We start from the raw sequence: 19000 nt of genomic DNA, 5'->3' as shown, positions 1-19000 counted from the left end.
AATAAAATTTATAAGTTTTAAATAAAGGAGATGTGGGAAAATGATTCTCCAAATATGTCAGGTATCCAGGTTGTAGCTGCATTGTCTAGAGGAAAAAGGAATCAGGACTCCGAAGAGCTGATATCTTTTATTTTTTATTTTATTGTATTATATCTAATAGATACCAGCTCTGCTATGAGTCCTGATTCCCTTTTTGTCTGAATATGGATATTTCTGTTCTAATATGACAAAAATATACATACATTGGGTTATTTTTATTGTCTGGGGCCTCCTCAGCTGGACGTAGTTTATTTAGGGCTTCAGCATGTCACAATCCGGCACTCCCCTTAGCCCTGCCCTGCTCGGCCTATTTCGCAGGCCTCTGACTGCGCTTTTTAACCTCTTTCCGTTCAGTTCTATTTGTTGTTGCTTCAGTCTTAAAATGGGAAGATCCTGCACTGGCCCCTAGCATCAGTTCAGCTTCAAGTTTATTTTTAACTGCAGAAAAGTTTGTTGGTTTATTGGGAAGCCGCACCTCGCCCCTCTGCACCCCCCTTTCCAAATCCACTTGCACCAACCTTTCCAAAACAAGCATTATAAGCAGAGACCTACTTAAATTGTGGCAAAACAAAGGGGTTTTCATGGCCCGCTCACAGCATTTTGTGGGGACTCCTTCCCTCAGCACTGACGGGCAGAGCGGCGGCAATGGGGATGCACAAGGGTAAATGCCATCTTATCTTCTGCCCTTCGTTCCACCTTGCCAGCTGGCACCTTCCTCTCCCGGCAGTGTGGACTGCCCACTGGGGAGCCAGCATTTTATTTTTATTATATTCTGTTGTTGATTTTGCAGATTTCACAGACAATCCTGGACTTCCCAGTTTTCCCGATACTGCGAATTAAATAGTTAACGATAAGACTTTAAAGCATCCCTTAGAGGTCATTTAGGGGATAAGGAGAGCAGTCGCTGAGGGAGACGCTGATAAACTTTGCTCAGAACTGCAACACAAATGCCAGGGGTTGCTTACCTGGCTGGCATTTTCAAGCTGAGATGACGATATGTATGGAGGATGCAGAGGGCTGCTTTAAAGAAAAAGCATGTTGCAGCTGTCCCCACCTCTGGGCTGACTGTGCCTCTCAGTGGTGCTCCCAGGGCCTGGCATCGTCAGGTACCTCGAAAAAGAATCACAGAATTCTGAAATCGGAGCCTAGCTGCAGACAGCGGATCTAGTCGGATCACCCGGGCAATTCCGATTTGTGTCCGTCACCTGTAGCTTTCTTCATTCCTGGAACAATGTTAGTCCTAACTAGTGAGGACACAAGCACTCCAAGGAAACAATAAGCAGACTTTATGTGCCTGCTTTAGTGCACATCTGGCTAGCTCTCATATGAGAGCCCTTGCAAACTCTATTTGCAGACAAACACAGGACTCTGCAAGGGGCATCATATGAGAACAAGCCAGACCAGCACTAAAGCAGGCAGGTTTCTTGTAAATGTCCTCAACAATAGGACATTTACAGACAATTTGCAGACAAATAGAGGAGTCTGCAAGGGGTGGCTCATGACCAAAAGGTCTCCCTGGCCAGCCCCTAAAAATCAACATCCTTTTTCCTGCCTTTTTAACTACTGATATTTAGTGTTGTTCTCACACCCAGGAAATCTAACTGGTGCCCAGCATGTACAAATTGTATCACTTTGGCCTGAAGCCACTGCTTTGTAATTGTTCCCCAGTGTTCACTGTGAGCTTGCTTATTTAGCTCTTTTGTACTGATTTCTAGCTCACTTTATTGCTTCCATGAATTAAGTCAGAGCAATATATTAATAAATAATGATACACTGACATCAGTGTCCAGGTTGCATATTATGCTCATAACTTATTAAGTGTTAGCATTTTTGTGTCTATTGTGTCAATTTTAGCTGTGGCAGGGCTCCTATTGTGTCATAAATAGGAAGAGATGCATCTACTCAAGTCAGAGCTTAGGCTGGTGGCATTTAGAATAAATGTAGGCAGTTCAGTATTTCCTTAAATCAGACTGTGTTTCCAAGGTTTTATCACAGTGAATGAACTGAATTAAATGATGTTTAATTGGCTGTAAAGGTTTTTGTTTTGGGGGCTTGGTGGGGGTTGAGGGTTTTTTTTGCTGCCTTTTATGTGTGTGTGTTGTTCTGTAGCATTTTTTTTCTAACCTTGCATTTCATAAATCAATAGGATTGACACCGATTGACATATTATTCATTAAAAATTATTTGCAACATTAGTTTTATAAGTGCTTGTTATAGTATATGGTAGTTATTAAAGACCACCAGTATGTCTGTACCTTTCAAACTGGAAAAATATAGTTCCTGCCCAAAACATCAGCCATACTACTGTGAAGAGCCTGCAAATACTATGCACAAACCTAATTTTATTTGATCACAATAGGGCCTGATGAAAAGCAGGCAGATACTAAGCATGTTTTTACAGTATTAAGGTATATAATTAACAAATAATACAGTTCAGAAACAATGTCACATTTTTTAAAAATCACCTTTCTTTGACTAATTAGCATAGAAAGCTTTGCAGAACCACAGTTTATCATTTTCAAACATTAATATTATTTGGGTAATGAATTAGTTACTATTGAATATGCATTATTAATTGCTTTATGAGCTATAGTGGTAACAGGAGAACAAAAGAGAAAATCACCTTTAATATTAGATTAAAAATCATTATCAACAAAGAAAGTAGGAAATAATATTTTAGTTAGAAGACTTACATTCGTGGCTGTGATATTGCCTCTACAATTTTATAATACCAGACATGTACAACTACAAAATAAATACACACACACACAAGTGAATTCTGAATCCCAAGATTGTGCTTTAAATATCAGGTGTAATACTTTTCTAAACTGGTTTAAGCTTATGTTTAAAAAATAATTTAGCAAATAAATGCCAATTAATTTGAAATGGATTTCCGTAGGGCGCACGCAATAATTAATAACGCCATTTTTAAGTTATTTGATTTTTCCCCATAATACTTAAACTAAGCATGTTGCAGGCTCCCAAGAAGTTGTGCCTGTGAAGTGAGACCAAAACATCCTACCAGACAAAAGGGTACCTATGGTAATATACAATCGAGGAAATCCATGCTGTTGTCATGTCAATAATAGAATTAACAGTTGTCTTCGTATAGTACAGTGTGTGCTTATGTAAAAAAAAAAAAGCTTTAAAACAACTTCAGTTCAGCACTGAAATGAAGCAAAACAGCTGTGTTTCCGCCCGGTTTCGAACCGGGGACCTTTCGCGTGTTAGGCGAACGTGATAACCACTACACTACGGAAACCCGCCTTGTGGCAACGCTTTGAAATGCTGTCCCTATGTTACTGCTTGATCGCCCGATCCCCGGAGAACCCAGGATTTGCTATTACCATGTATAATTGTTGATCGCAGCGTTTGGCCTGCGCGTCTTACCCGAGAAGCTTCCTCTGTGCAGACTTTTGAAGAGGAGGCTGCGCTCAGATCCTCGCATAAGCCTGGGCTAGACTCAGGCTCAGCCGGACACTGATTGCACTGCCCTGCCCCCTCGAGACTGCCCCCAGCATGGTGCAAGCCCAGGGTGGGCTCCAGAGCCCTGCCACCTAAGCAGCCATTCATTGTTCTACCCTGCCTTTATTTATTTATTTATTTTTAAAGGAACATTTTTCATGTCTCAGGTCAAATTAGCCAGATGAGGTCCAAATCCATTTGAATCATCCAAGAACCATGTGTGGCCCTGCTCCACCCCACCTGGGGCTTCAGATGCTTCCAAATCCTATGGCAGGCGTCCTAGTGCAGGCCTCAGCCCGGAGACTTGGGGCTCGGATGCCCCCGAGTTTCACTTGCCCTCAGCGCTATGGCCACAGGCGCGAAGCTAGGGAGGAGTCTTCCCATTTCCATAAAGTCCGCGTGTAGCCGTGCTCTACGCCGCCTTTCCTGAGCACGCAGAGCCACCCCAGCCCGGGGTGCATCAACACCCCCAGAGCAGCACCCCGCCTGCACAGGCCCCTCTGGGGAGGTGGAGCAATTGCTTCTCGCCTCCCTGGGCCTGGCGCATCTCTCCATGGGAGGTGGTACAGGGGCTGGAAGAGTCACATTTACCCTCCCCAGCTTCCGGTGTCAATGAAGGAGCCTGGGCTTTTAGGTCTCCCTGACTGTTGGGGATCCCTCACAGTTCTGTGGCTCAAGTAAAGGGTTGTAAACGAGTCGATTGAAGACTGAGGCTGACCCTAGAGCCACTTTCTGGCAAATGCCCCAGGCGATGGTTAAAGGGAGGGTCAGACCAGGGATTTCTCAGATCTGTTGTCTTTCCTTCTGTTTCTGTCATTTTTCTGCTTCCAGGGAGAGATGGTTGTCCTTAAAGAAAAATGTACCTTCTCTCACAGGGCGTCACCAGGTAGCCCTCTTCTGGGCTAGTTTTTCCCAATTTATGGAGTCAATGCCACATGTCTTAATGTTTGCTTTGAGGGTGTCCTTAAAGCGTTTCATCTTGTGCCTGCATGTGCTTTGTCCTTGGCTGAGTTGGGAGGAATAGCAGTTGTTTTGCATCAGGGATGCGTGCACGCTGCCTTGCCCATTGGTGGTGACCCCCTGCAAAAAGCACCACTGATGCTGCGGGGAGCACCTGTGGGCAGTTGCAGCTCGCCACTGCCCCTCCCTTGCTGCCAACACGGCCGGCAGCTTCTGCGGATGGTCGCCAACTGCCAGTCAGCACTTGCCACCCTGTTGCCACTGCTGCCACTGCCACGACTGCCTGCGGGAGCTCCCTGCTCACCGCTGACATGCCTCTGCCACCAACACCACTGCCACTGCCTGCGGGCAGTCACTGTGCCCGCCCCAGTCTCTGGGGGCATGCAGTGTTCATGGCTTTTTCCACCACCGCTGACGTTGAATAATCAACGCTTCCATACTGGTGGTGTTAGTGTCGGTGAGGACACTGGCATTGGTGTGATGATCCTCCCACTTTATGCCAAGGATCTTCCAGAGGTAGTGCTGGTGAAGGCGTTTGAGACTTTTCAGGTGGTCCCTGTAGGTCACCCAAGCTTCACAGCCGTACAGAAGAGTTTGCATTACCACAGCCTTATGTAGTAGGAGATTTGGTCGAGTCCCCATGCGGTGATTGGTGAACACACGATGATTGAGTCTTCCAAAGGCAAAGCTGGAACACTGGATCCTATACTGAATCTCCTTGTCGATGCTGACCTTCTTTGAAAGACAGCTGTCGAGGTATGCAAAGTGTTCAACAGTCTCCAGCTCCTCGTCAGTGAGGATCTTTGTGCGAGGAATTAACTGACCCAGAGCAGGCTGGTGAAGTGCTGTAGTTTTTCCAGTGTTTACGATCAGTCCCAGCCACTGGTATGCTTGAGAGAAAAGGTTAAGAGCTGTTTGTAGGTCCTTCTCCACAGGCTCCGGGGTGACCTGGTAGCAGCCTATAAATATACAAGGGGGTGCATCAGGATCTGGGGGAACACCTGTTCACCAGAGTGTCCTGAGGGATGACAAGATCCAATGGTCATAAACTCCTCCAAGACCATTTTAGGCTGGGCATAAGAAAAACTTCTTTACTGTCTGAGCCCCCAATGCCTGGAATAGACTTCCTGCAGAGGTGGCGCCTACTCTGGACACTTTTAAGAAGCATTTGGATGCTTATCTTGCTGGGATCCTTTGACCCTAGCCAACTTCCTGCCCTTGGGCAGGGGGCTGGACCCAGTGATCTTCCCAGTTCCCTTCCAGCCCTAATGTCTATGAAATCTGTGATGTCTATATGCAGCAACAGCGCGGTCATCAGCATACTGACTTCCACAATCCACACTGACATAACTTTGGTTTTGGTACAGAGGCGGGAGAGATTGAAAAGATTCCCCTTCATCCTGTACTCGGTGCCAATGCCATGTGGCAGACAGGCATGGATGAACATCTTGATGACTGCAAGAAAAATGGAAAGCAAAATTGGTGTGATCATGCAGCCCTGCTTGATGCTAGGTCAAAAGGCAAAGGGCTCTGTAGTGGAGCCACTGCATAAGATGGAGGCAGTCATCTGGTCATGAAGGAGTCTTAGGATGGTGATGAATTTCCCTGGGCAGCCAAACTTCAGTAAGGTCTTCCATCGAGCCCCACAGTTAACAGAGTCGAAGGCTTTGGCAAAATCGATAAAAGCCATACACATTTGTTTTAGTCCTTTGGGGCTGTGATGTACTCAAAGACTTCCTTAATGATTTTAAACATATAAATATTTTACTTTAAACAGGCTGGGGAGGAAGGGACTTTATTTTCATGGTCAATATATTCTTTTGTAAAGAGGGAAAAATAATAAATCAGGTTTCCTTTGCAGGTACTCATTTCTGACCTGCACACCACCATTTGTAGTGTTTAGGTTTTTTGTTTTATTGAATGGATGGTAGATAGAAGATGTGTCTTTTGCAAATAAGGTACAGTAATTATTATTTTACTTCTGACTGATGTTATTTCTGCCAACTAACAGACTCAGTAAATGTTGGCACTGTAGCATTAAGGAGAGCCTACCAAATCAAATTTGAATTCAGATTTAAACTTTTATAATACCAAAGATCTCCAGAAATGTTGCCAGGAATTAAACCCCCCCATAAAAACATATTAACAGAAAAACCAAATAAAAAACAAAATATGCAATAACTGCTTTTAAAACTCTGCTGCATCGCGTTGGGAAATGATGAAAATGATGGCCCTGATACTGAAATTGGATGCACATACATGATATGCAGTGAAAAATCTTGGTCATAGTTTGTAAGTAAAGAAAACAGAACAACATCAATCTTGAACAAGGTAAAATTAATAAAATAAACAGTTAAAAAGACTCGTTAGAAGAAAATAAATAGGGCATATTTAGATTAGCAATAAAATGCATCTGTCTTTCATTTCCAAGAATACAGTCCTCTTCAAATTTAACAAACCACACACACATTGGTTTATTAAATATACCTATAGGGAGTATTTTATCCATGTTAGAAATGCTATCATCTCCAGGTTGCTAAGAAATAACCCTGAAAAGAATGCTAAGAGATTCCTTTAACTCTACCAGAAATTTTCCAATTGCTATTAATTTTAAGTGGAAGGAATTCAGATACTATGGAGAATACTGCCTGTTGGATCTTCGATCTTGTGGATCTCAGTGGTAGTTCTGCACCTTCTGATATAATCTTAAAACATTGCCAGTTAAGAGCTGACCAAACCAGACCCAACTTAGCTTGTTGAGAGCTGGAGGAGGGGGGAGGGGGGGAGTGTCATAGCAACCAAGTCATTATTTCTACATAGACTTCTGTCACAATAGGAGGGAAAGATACCATGTTGCCGATCTTATCACTCTCTGGTGACGTGAATGGGAAGAGGCAGGTGGAAAGCCACCACCTGTGATGGGGGACCTACCAACAGCTATAGTTATAGACAATGGGTCTGGGCTGATCAAAGCAGGCATATCTGGGGACAAGGAGCCTCGTTTCATCTACACCAATGTGACAGGACGGCCCAAGGTCAAGGCTGTGATGCTGGGGGCTGGCCAGAAGACCCTCTACATTGGAGATGAGGCACAGGCCAAGAGAGGGATCCTCTCCATCAGGTATCGATAAAGGCATGTACAAAGCACAGGTGCAAGAGGAGAGCAAACTAAGGCAGGGTCTTTCCCCTTTGGTACTAGAGGGGGACAAGGCAGGGTGGAAAGAAGCAGGCCAAAAGGAGGTGTTAAGCAGGGAAACAGACCAAGTGGGATATGTCCACTAGACACCAAGGAGGAATGGGGGCTGTCTCTGCCCACAGAGGAGATGGCTCCCAAAACAGTGGACAGGCTTCTCTCTAAGCTTTTCTTTGTCAGGTGCCATTACCACTGTGGGAGGGAGGGACGTGAAGCCTCACTCAATAAATGTAGGGCAAGCTGGGACAGGGGGGGCTGGGATCTAAATAAGGGGGAAGCCTTTAATTAGCCAGCAGTCCTCTGCCTTGGCTTTCCTTTTGGAGAGAGTTTGGAACAGGAAGAATTGATTCATCCGAGTTGAGTTACATATGCATGAATTACTGAAATGTTTGATCCTGGTAGGATCTGCAGAAAGGACAGGACTACGAACCTGGAGGGGGGAGGAGGAAGGCAGCTGCTGCTTTATGCAAAATGAGACAAAAACCAACAAGTGAGAAGTGCAGCAAAACTAGACAGAAGAAAAGAAACCAACCCCCCCCAGAAGAGTAGAGACTGAAGAGAGAGAAAGTAGTGCAGCAAAAGGAATGAGCACAGACTGATGCTCCCAACCCATCAGTTTGATAGTTGCTGCAGCAGATCCTTTAAGGACTTTTGCAGCTGGTCTGTGGGGATTGTTGGAAGATTGGAGGTTTATCCTTATAGCTTGTAACGACCTCCTTGTTTAACCACTTTAAGCTTTGCAGGGGCTCACTGGTGTTGCAAACACTGTTGCAATTTCACTTCACTGTGACACTTGAACTCTTGGTGCATCAGGCCTATTGTAGGGCTGAAGGGAGCAAAAATGTCACCTTTGCCCCGTCCCACATTGCATCTGCACACTGACAGGAACAGTCTTCTTCTGCAGTGTCACACAGTGTTCCTCACTTCAGTCTTGCATGGAAATACTGCAGCTCCTACAATTTTATGCACTGGAGTTTTCTCTTTCTGAAGTGAGATGCCTACGCTTTCCTTATACAGACAGGATGAGCAAGGGTAATGAAAGCCATTCATAGGCATAGTACCAGGTTTTTCTACAGACAGTAGCGGAGGTACTTGAAGCTGCAGGTTTGAAAAACAGAGGACTGGGGCTTCAGTCCTTCATTTCTTCTGCCAGTTTCCCCCAAAATCAGTTGGGTTCTGCTTACTGATGCCCAGAATATTTCCTGAAAGTCTGGAAATGAATAGGCCTGGCATTAAAAAGTTAGCATGTTAGGTACAGACAGACAGACAGACAGTGGAATGCCATCAGGTTGAGTGCGAGGCCTTCACAAGCTTGGGAAATGACAACTTGCACAAACTGCTGCCTGGGGTTCTCACCTAGGAACTAAGGAATTGCAAGAGGATGCATGTGGCACGTGCCTGCAGGCCAAGCTCTCTGCCTTCCAAGTAGCTCCTTGCATTCATCCCTCCATCCAAACGCTCCTACTCTGTTTCAGGAACTCCTCTCAACTCCCCCGCATGTTCCTTCTCAAAGAGGTCTGTATGCCCCTCATTTATCCTTCCTCATACCAGGTTCCCCATTTTCCCTCACCACCTGTGGTTCAGCCAGCACTCCCACACCCTTTATAATGCCATTCCATTCTTTTCCCATGCCATTAGCTCTGTGTTAATTTCTGTTCTCTTCCAGCCCCCTTGGGACCCAAGGGGTCCATCCCTTTTAACTTGACTATATACAAATTACCCTATCCTCTCCCCATACCAGAATCCCCAAGTCTTTCTTCCTTCAGTCCCATTTCTATATTCCCTTTCTTCCCACAGTGGGGTATATTTTCTGCCCTTCCCCTTGTTCCTTTATTCTTCTTTTTGCCCAGCAGGGAAATCATTGTGGGCCTCTGCATGTTAATCTCTACTGGGAAAGTGGCCTGAGTCAAGACAAAGCAATTGTTATGCTAGAAGGCATTGGTTGCTACAACTGCTTTTTGTGATCTTCAGGCAATTGTATAATTGGAAATTGTGCTCTGCTTAAAAAGAAAAAGACTCCTCCATGTGTCCCACTTCTGAGATTCCAATTTCCCCCAAATCACAGGGTTCTGCCTAAATATGTATAGACCATCTGCTGACATTTTGGAGCTGGTTAGCTGAAGCTTGTGGTGAGAGCACCCATTTTACAATGGAAGCTCAGTGTGTAACACGCTGAATTGTTTTATAGAAAGCAGACTCTGCCCCCAGTATAGTTTACTACCTTCTACCACTATTGTAAATTGAAAGGATTTATTCTCTACTGTGGCTATAATGAGATGGGAAGGTTATGCGTATGTAGGGGCTAGAACAGCAGTGAGGGGAATAAAAGGGGGACAGGAAAGGGATTAGGAGAAGCAATGCTCCAAGATAAGATGGAGAAAAAGGAGCACAAAAGGAAGAGTCACAGAAGGAGAAGCACCAAAGGAAAAAGCATCAGGTGAGGAGGTACAACGTCACAGAGAACTGGCAGAATTGAAAATAGAAAAGGAGAATGGCAAATTGGAGATAACAAAGAAAGAACACGACAGAAAAGAAAAGGAAAGACAAATGCAAGGACTGCTCTAGGCTTGCCCAGATGAGTTTGTGGTGCTATGTTATATCAAATGAATGTATTGATCATTACTTCAAGCTAATGAGTGGAAGTGGAAATGCTAATCTAGACACTCGGTGAACTTTGTTTTTAAACCCAGAACCTCCTTTGCACCACACTTATGCCGTCACTTACACCAGTTGAAGCAGAGTGTAAAATAGGCAGAAAATTCATAGGTAGCGTTTTTCACTCAATTTACCCAGGTACAAGTGACTGCAAAAGATTCAGAGCAATGACAGATCTAGTTCTTTGTTTCTGTTTAGGGCATGGCTACCTGAATACATTGGTGTGACATAAGCTAAGATGTGAATTTATAGCTCGGTGGCTATAAATTGTTAACAGCCTCCAGGCATGTTCTGGCTCCCATGGTAAATGGGAGGTAAACTTGTCCCTCAGCAGAACTGGAATAAGATACCTCATGATTCCTGCAGAGGAAGAGTGTGCACATTGCCTGCATTTACAGAGTATCTGACACACTCTGTTCACACCCTTACTTCCCAGTATCTTGTTTCTTTTAGACCTGAGCAATGAGCTCAGCAAAGTTTGAAGTATTACTTACTATACATAAGGCACCAGCAATGTTTTTATCACCTTGTCATCTAGCACTCTAGAACTGAAGGGATCAATATGGTGCTTAAGACAGTGCTGGCTTCCATTATACCACATGGGGTCCCAGTGTTACTGGAGCTAATGCTGTTGAATTTTTGCAAGGCTTTTACGAGGCTAAAATCCAGTACTTCCAGCAGGCTTTAATCATTGCCCTGTACCTCTCACATTCTGTCTGCAATATGCATTTTATAACGTGCTGCATCTGGGAAGCACTTAACAAGGTTGACCTGATGAATGGGGGTTGTGTGGGCATTGTGGACACGGTGACCAGAGTAGGGGAATACTGACATTTTATTTTACCCATTTGACCACCTGTAGGTACCCAGTGGAGCATGGGATTGTTACATCCTGGGCAGATATGGAAGCTGTGTGGAAGAATGTCTACGATAACGACCTAAAGATAGCGGCGAGTGAGAAGCCAGTACTGTTGACTGAGGCACCACTAAACCCACTCACTAATCGAGAACATATGACTAAAGTGCTCTTTGAGCGCTTCGAGGTGCCGTTCATGTATGTGGCTGTCCAGGCTGTGCTGGCTCTTTATGCTTCAGGCTACACCACAGGCTGTGTGATGGACTCTGGTGATGGTGTCACCCACATTGTACCAATCTTTGAGGGCTACTGCTTGTCCCACGCAGTTCTGCGACTAGACGTGGCTGGCCGTGACCTCACAGACTACCTGATGCGGATTCTGAAGGAGAGCGGTATCTCCATGGTCAGCACGGCTGAGAGAGAAATTGTACGGGACATGAAGGAGACCCTGTGTTACGTATCCCTGAACCCACAGGAGGAGATGGCTAAAAAGCCTGCCGAGGTGGAGAAAACATACAGGCTCCCTGATGGGCAGGTCGTTAAAGTCCATAACCAAACTTTCCGTTGTCCCGAGACCCTCTTCCGCCCATCAAACATCGGTATGGAAGCACCAGGGATTGACAAGCTCTGCTTCAACTCCATCATGAAGTGTGACATTGACCTGAGGACCTCCTTTTTCTCCAACATCATCTTGTCTGGTGGTTCCAGCCTCTTCCCCGGCATGCCCGAACGCTTGCACAAAGAGTTGGTTCGCATGGTCCCCGCGGACACGGAGGTGAAGATCGTGGCTCCCCCCGACAGGAAGCTCTCTGTTTGGATGGGTGGCTCCATCCTCTCTTCCCTCTCGGCCTTTGAGAAGATGTGGATCACCATGGCAGAGTACAAGGAAGTGGGGCCTAACATAGTGCACAGAAAGTGCTTCTAAAACCCAGGTGTTTTTAAGGAGATGCGGCCAAACGTGTGATAAGAACAGAAAGGCGCTCCACGGTGCTGAGCCCAAAGCAACGGTGGCTTATGCCATTAAGTATTGCTTTGTGAATGACTTAATAAAACAATAAAACTCAAGGTGTGTTTGTTCAGGGATGCTCCTTCACCAACAGGTGCTAAATGGGCCGGGCTTTTATGCAGATACCTTTTCCCCAGGTCAGCAGCAAGCAGCTGAGATAAAGCAGGCAGCATGGCCTGAGGAAACGCCATCCTTGTCCCACGCGGATTTCTAATGGAAATTGCTATTTGCCAAAATATCCTGCCAGGGAGGAATAGGGTGCCACCTTAGTCAGGGGGGGCACATCCTCCCCGCAGTGACCAGTCAGTGATGGGGGAGGGGGTCCCCCCATGGTCAATCTTGTGGCGGTGGTGCTCCTGGAAGTGGTTGCAGCACTTGATCCAGTGCTCCCACTCCCTGGCCAGCGCTCATGGGTGGGGGGCGTGCACTGGTGCTCCCACCTGCCCTCCCACCCATCCCCGAAGCTGGGAGCATGGCCTGTCAGGGGGTGCACGTGCACTCCCATGCACCCCCTACACATTGCCACTGGGCAGGAAGCAAGTGGGGAGGGGGCTTAGGAAAAGCACCACCTTAGCCTGCTTCTTGGGCAGAGCCAGTGGGAGGAGGGAGGTTTCCGGGGTGCAACGAGAAGGCAGACCCCTCTGCAGCGATGGCAGACGTTGCAGAAGACACCTCTTCATCTGAACCCTCATGCAATAAGGGTTCAGATTTTCACTCCACAGATCAGCCATTCTGGCAGCGGTGTGCACCCGCGCACTTGTGTTTGGCCACGTGGGGCAAAAACTCCCCTCTGCCAGCCCCGGGGGTATTAACCCCACCAGCCACACGCGCGAGCCACAGCAGGGGGCGGGGCGGGGTTCCCACCAACCCCCAAGGTTCCACTGCGGGGCGGGGCCGAGCGCTTCCAATCCTCCCGCCAAAGCGCCGTTCCCGCCCTCCCGCCAATAGGAGCCGGGAAGGCGCTCCGGCGGCCAATGGCGCGGCGGGAGGGGCGGGGCAGACGAGCCATTATAAACGGCGGTTGGGGCCGTGGGGGGTAGTGCGGCGGCTGGGCAAGGGGGCGGCGTTTCTGTTCTAACCCTAACGGGCGCTGGGCCGCTCCTCGCGCGCACGCGCTGTTTTCCTCGCTGACTTTCAGCGCGCGGCGGGAGCAGGCCGGATCCACCAACCAAAAAACGTCAGCGCGGCGCCGCCCCCGCCCGGCCGCCGGCTCCACCTGGCGCCTCCGCGGCGGCGGCGGCTGCACCCCGCCTCCGCCGTGCGCCTGCCGGGGCCGCGGCAGCCGGCCCGCGCCACTGCTGCCGCCAAGAGTCCGGCTCTGCGCGCCCCGCGGGCGGCGGCCAGCAGAGCAACGGAGTGGCCTTGCCCTCAGCCCGCCGCTCCGGAGCTGTGGGGCGCGCGGCGGCGGCTGCTCCGACACGTGCTCGTGCTGCGGCCGGGGGGAGGGGGGTGTGCCGGCCCCGCCCCTCCCCCTTCGCGCGCGCGTGGCCCCGCCCCTGCCTCACGGTGCCCTCCCTCTCTCCGCAGGGGTGCCGTCTCTGCCCCCGTCCCCCGAGGGGTGCCCGTGCCTGGCAGCGAGCGCTTGGATCCAAGAGCCCAGCCGCGCAGGTAGGAGCAGGGCTTGGGAGCGCCCGCCCTCGGGGCCCCTTGGAGCGAAAGGCTTCCAGGAAACGACTCGGGGCGATTGGCCGCCTTGCGAGCGGGTTGCCTGCGCGGTGAGCAGCAGGCCCGAGGAGCTGTGGGTACCTCGGAGGAGAGGGCAGGCGGATGGGGGCAGCTGTGATCCCCGCAGGCCGAGCGCAGAGACCTGCTGGGAGGTGACCGTAGAGGAGCGCTGACAGCCGGCCTGAGATTGGAATGGGACCAATGGAAAGAAAACCGGCTGCATCAGATAATGGTCTGATGGGCCAATTGGGCTGATAAATGCTGCGCAGCTGCGGTGCAGCACTCGGGCAGCGAGGAGCCATGGGGAGCTGCCTCCAGCTGTAAGTCCGGTGTGGTGGAAGGGGCCTGAGGGGGGAAGGTTAAGGCCCCCGGTGGTGGCTCGGGGTGGCTCTTGCTTGCACCTTGGGGTGGCGGGTGCCCCCTGGGTCTGCATGGGGTGGGGCGGGCTGGAGCTGGGCTCAGAGCAGGTGCCGGTGGCGCTGCTCCAAATTTTATCCAGTTTAATGCTGTACTCCACGCATATGCCAGAAAGAGGTGGGGCTGTGCCTGGTAGTAGCTGCAGTGAGCTGCAGCATCCTCCCAGTATCACCCATGCTTGCTTCGATCCTAGCCCCCACCCAGCAGATCCGGGGCAACCCCCAAGCAGCAGCGGGAGTCCCCCCTGCCACTCCCCATGAGCTGCTGCTCCAGCCCCTCACCTACCTAGGTAGTGCCTGCCCCTTCCCTCACTGCAGGGGGCATTGAAGTGCACCCCCCCATGCCCCTTCTCTTCCCCCCTCCTCTTCCACCACACCAGACTTACAGCTGGAGGCAGCTGTATTGGAAGTCAGATCAGTATCAACTGATATGCCTCCTTAAATATTGGCTATCAGTATGGGCCCCAGAAATCTACTGGTGCCCCCCTAGTGTCATGTAAGGGATGAAGCATAGGGCAAGTGTAAGATCTGTCTAAGCAGACAGATAAGTAGTTGCGTGTTACAGGACCCGAGCTCTGCTGCAGCGTTGTCTGCTCAGTGTCCTTGTATGGCACCCTGTTCTTTACCTGTAGCCTCTGTGCTTACTGCTGTTTTGTGTCGTTAGCTGACGGGTCTTGCGGACCTTATGGGTGGCTTGGACTTCATAGCCCTGATTACAGGCCACCCCGATTCAGCTGTGTACTGGCAGGATCTGGTATGCAAGGCCAAGTTTTCTGGTCCAAGGGCTCCCTCACAAGTTCAGAGGTTTGACTGGGGACCAGTAATGAACACTGTCACTGCTCCCCTGCTGCCAAAGTTCCTGACCCTTGCAGAGCCTGTAAGCTGGATGATACAGCATCATAGGCGGGGGGGGGGGAGTTGAGCATCCCTGTCCTAAATTAGGTGTGCACCTAGTGGTCTCTCTAGCCATTGAGGAGGATCACAGTTCCTGGTAGGTCTTGGCCTGCTGTCGCAGACGGTGTTCTCAAGTGTCAGAGTGGGGGTGGGGCACTGCCTTTAAAAACAAGCCCAACTCATTTCAAAGAGGAGTGGGGGTACTTATCAACTAGTGACTTAAAACATGACTTAAAAAAACCAAAACAAGCCCGATTCTGCTTATTATAAGCAGACTTGGTAACACTAGTCACAGAGCAACAAATGGCCTGAATTCTACTGCAGTTACCATCCATCACCCAGTGGCTGGTTGCTTTACACCTGATCCAATCTTACCTTCCCTTTGGAGCTGCAATTCAGTAACTTAATAGATGTTTGAGGGGTGCCACCTAGTGGCAGTATTCTCTCTTTACATGTAAGGGCTACTTGCATGTTGTGTTTGAAGGAAAAAAAATGGGTCAATGGGAGGAAAATTGCCTTCTGTCCTCCATAAATAAAATAAAAAAATAAGTGCCCTGTGCCTTGAAAATACATACAGTACTGTCTGGTTTAAGTGTTGGTTATATGTAGCACTTTATGATGAAGTTGTTCTCCTGAATGAACACGTAGTTTTCCCTTTGTTCTGCACTGCCTTTTTTTTTTTTTCTTCCAGAGTAACAGCTGTACATGCCTTTGCTTTAACTTTGGTAAATAATCTTTTTGTTTTCTCAGCTATAGCTGTCAGTTCACAACAGTCAAATAATTATTCTGGAATTTACTATTACTTAAGTTGTTTTTGTTCTGTTTTGTTTTTTTTTCCACATGTAATACAATGTACCCAAGTAACTTTTTTTTGTAAGAAGGGTTCTACCCTCTGTCTCAAGAGTTTCCTTTCTCTTCCCCTGTTGTCACAGCAGTTAAATAGCACTATGGAGAGCGCTGGGTCATATCCATTACTGTAGTAATTCTCTTTTAATGGGGCTGAAACCAAAGTTGACTTTGGCCATTATTTTCAGTAATAATAAACCTGAAACTCCAATGGTTTTGAATGCATGTATGAGTTTATATTCTGCACATACAATTTACACAGACTTCACAACTTTACAGAACTGGGAAATCTATTAATTCAGTTTTGCTTTCATTGGATTATGGCAGCAAGCAGTTTTTGTTTAATATGGCTTCCTTGGTACATTATTGCTGATGAGTACAACAAATGTAGCGGGGGAAAATTCAGCAACCGTGGTTGCACTGCATGCAGCTGCTATGCCGGCCGCACGAATATTTTACCACAGAAATGGTTCTAAAAAGCACTACTGTGGCTTTCCAGGAATCAAAATAACTGAAGCTCTCAGCAAGTTTTCCCCTTAAGAGTCTAAAACTATTTGCAAGTGGCAGCCACTGCAGGGAATCAGAGAAATCGCATTTGATGGTTCTTCCCTTGACAGAACAAGTGGCAGCAAGCAGCACCTACTGAGAGTTTGCATCTAGGGGAAACAGGTCTGCCAGTGGGGCATCTCCTACCTTATGTCATGTTCTAAGTGTATTTTATTCAGTGCTGAACATGTGTATCTCATTAAGTTTCAGGGTTTTTTTTGTTTTTGATCTTTTTTTGTAAGATGGTTCTCTCTAGGATTGCACCTACCTTTACTACAACAGTGGGGGCCCAACATTTTGCTTATGTGTAGCGCTTAATGAAAGTTGCTCTCCTAATTTAACCCTGCACCCTCTCCGAGTGCTCCCCCGATTCTCCTCTCCTGTCCCATCTGTTGCTGTACTTTCTGCTGCCTGCCCTGTCTGCCACTCCTTGCCCCATCTATGTGCTACATACAAAAGCTGCCTGGGTTACTGTGGTACATGTGCTGGGGGTTGGCCCACCCCTGCCTTAATAGGTATCTAGCCTACCCCCTGTTGACAGGTAAGTGCTGTTATAGGAAATGGGCTGTGGAAAATGCATGCAGTCACTCCACCTCTGGAAAAACTAAAAAATGTGTAACTTGGGATTGTATTAAATTTATCAAAGATGTGCCTTGAGGGGAAACCCCATCTCCTTAAAGGGTCAGTTGCAAACATATGGCTTTAAATAGGTAGATTATTGCAAAGTGATGGTAGACAGAAGAGTGCTGGAGGAGATGACCTAGCAGAAAGCTTCATGAAGCTATAGCTTCTCAGATGTGACTCCGTAGTCCCACAGGAGATGAAAGATAATTTGTTGTAATACATTTCGGAAGAAGTGTAAATGTATAATATCTAAAGAACAGTTAAATCAGTAGGAAGTAATTTATTGTAAAAAAAAAACAAAAAAACAAAAACAAAACAGTAGAATGCTATAATAAAATGAATCTTATGGGTTTGAATAATTTCTCTTTGTGTGAGAGAAGAGAAGTGCACTCCAAATATGCAGGTTTGTTTCTCTATTTTTACATGTTCTGGCTGCATCTTTTCCAGCTTTACTTTGTGACTGTGGGCCAAGGACCCAAGAACTATGTTCTATCCCTGGCTCTGCTATTGACTCAGGACTAAAGTAACACAGTCCCATAACTTCAGTTCCCCTGCCAACAAAATATGAATGATAATGCTCTACCATGCCTCCTAAAGGCTTGTTTACATGAAGCTGCACTAGCTTACCTTAAATTGGTTTGGTTAAAATGGCTTCTGTTTGAGGTGTAGATTGTCTTCCACGTGCCAGTAAATTAAGCAGGTACAAACTAAATTAATGTAATATATTTTCAATAAATGTAAGACAAAAGACTGTTTCAAATCTTTTGAAGATAGTGTCCACAAAGGGCTTGCACCGTTTTAATGAATGAATATAAAATCACTTAAGGAGATTGCATAATTTTTCATGAAGACTAACCTAAAGCACTTCAACCTATGATTGAAATGCATTTTGGAAAAGCTAAGTGTTGTTTTGCTGTTGTGGTTGAAGTAAATTTCAATAACATTTTAAATGCACGTAGTCTTTAAGATTTTTTTTTTTTACTTTTAAAGATCAATGCAAGTAGAACTTAATATTGCACTACAATAGTAAATTGTTCAACTTGACCTTACTTGTGAGAAAACAAAAAAGTGTCTGAGAGTGAAATAATAGTTACCAAAGACAAAGAATGGTTTTATTCAAAGACTGTTTAACTACTGAAAGATCTGGCCAAACATCAGCAAAACTTCACCCAATCGTGTTTGCGGACTTGTGTAATCAGCGGGTATATACAACCTAAAATGTAGTTGTGATGTCATCAGAAAAGCAATAGGAAAAACATCATAGTAATGTTTAGAAATAATCTTTATATGTAAAATGCCATGCAACATAATCTGTGCATATTTAGTGAAAACAAAAGGAACTGCTGAAGCATGGGTTCTGATTTCATGTTTATGTACTCCCTTTTTGTTTTCCACAGGTCTCCTTTTTCATCTTGAAATGCGATTCAGGAAGTTGAAGCCAGAGGGCTGTGTACAGATTCAGTTTCTGGTCCCTTTATGTTGGAATCAGTTGTCAGAGTTCAAATAAAGCTTCTTTCAGTGGATTGCCATTTCCTTTCTTTTTTCATTATCAAATTCTATAATATTCTATTTGTATCTTATTTGATACATAGATATTATTTGAACATATAATAGAATAAACTATTTAGATGCTTTTTCTCTGGACTGTTGTACTTGAGCAAAATTAAATAGAAACACTTAACATCTAGCAATTAATATCTTTGAGGTGCTGTATGAACACTTGCATATTGTCCATGGAGGGAGAAGCTGGGACACGGTCTCAGTGCAAATCGCTTCAAAACTTTCATTTTGTTGGTGTGGAGAGGACTTCATCCACAGAGGGGTTCAGAGACTTG

At 46.6% G+C, this 19000-nt stretch overlaps 1 protein-coding gene, 1 long non-coding RNA gene and 1 other non-coding gene across 3 annotated transcripts; 2 read left to right on the top strand and 1 right to left on the bottom strand.

The window, feature by feature from the left end:
• Positions 1 to 3228: 3228 nt before the first annotated feature.
• Positions 3229 to 3301, bottom strand: TRNAV-AAC (transfer RNA valine (anticodon AAC)). Its single transcript has one exon. It is a non-coding gene; the product is annotated as a tRNA-Val (tRNA).
• Positions 3302 to 7324: 4023 nt separating this feature from the next.
• On the top strand, positions 7325 to 12232 carry ACTRT3 (actin related protein T3). Its single transcript, XM_006270057.4, has 2 exons — positions 7325 to 7585; positions 11175 to 12232. The coding sequence occupies exons 1-2, from the start codon at positions 7383 to 7385 to the stop codon at positions 12091 to 12093; spliced, it is 1122 nt and encodes a 373-aa protein (XP_006270119.1). The 5' UTR covers positions 7325 to 7382; the 3' UTR covers positions 12094 to 12232.
• Positions 12233 to 13225: 993 nt separating this feature from the next.
• On the top strand, positions 13226 to 18688 carry LOC109284225 (uncharacterized). Its single transcript, XR_002091602.2, has 2 exons — positions 13226 to 13782; positions 18563 to 18688. It is a non-coding gene; the product is annotated as an uncharacterized LOC109284225 (long non-coding RNA).
• Positions 18689 to 19000: the final 312 nt, after the last annotated feature.

The sequence above is a fragment of the Alligator mississippiensis genome, chromosome 7, assembly GCF_030867095.1.
Source record: "Alligator mississippiensis isolate rAllMis1 chromosome 7, rAllMis1, whole genome shotgun sequence".
Lineage (NCBI taxonomy): Eukaryota > Metazoa > Chordata > Crocodylia > Alligatoridae > Alligator > Alligator mississippiensis.
The sequence above is the reverse complement of the archived record's forward strand: the minus strand, read 5'-3'. Positions and strand labels throughout refer to the sequence as shown.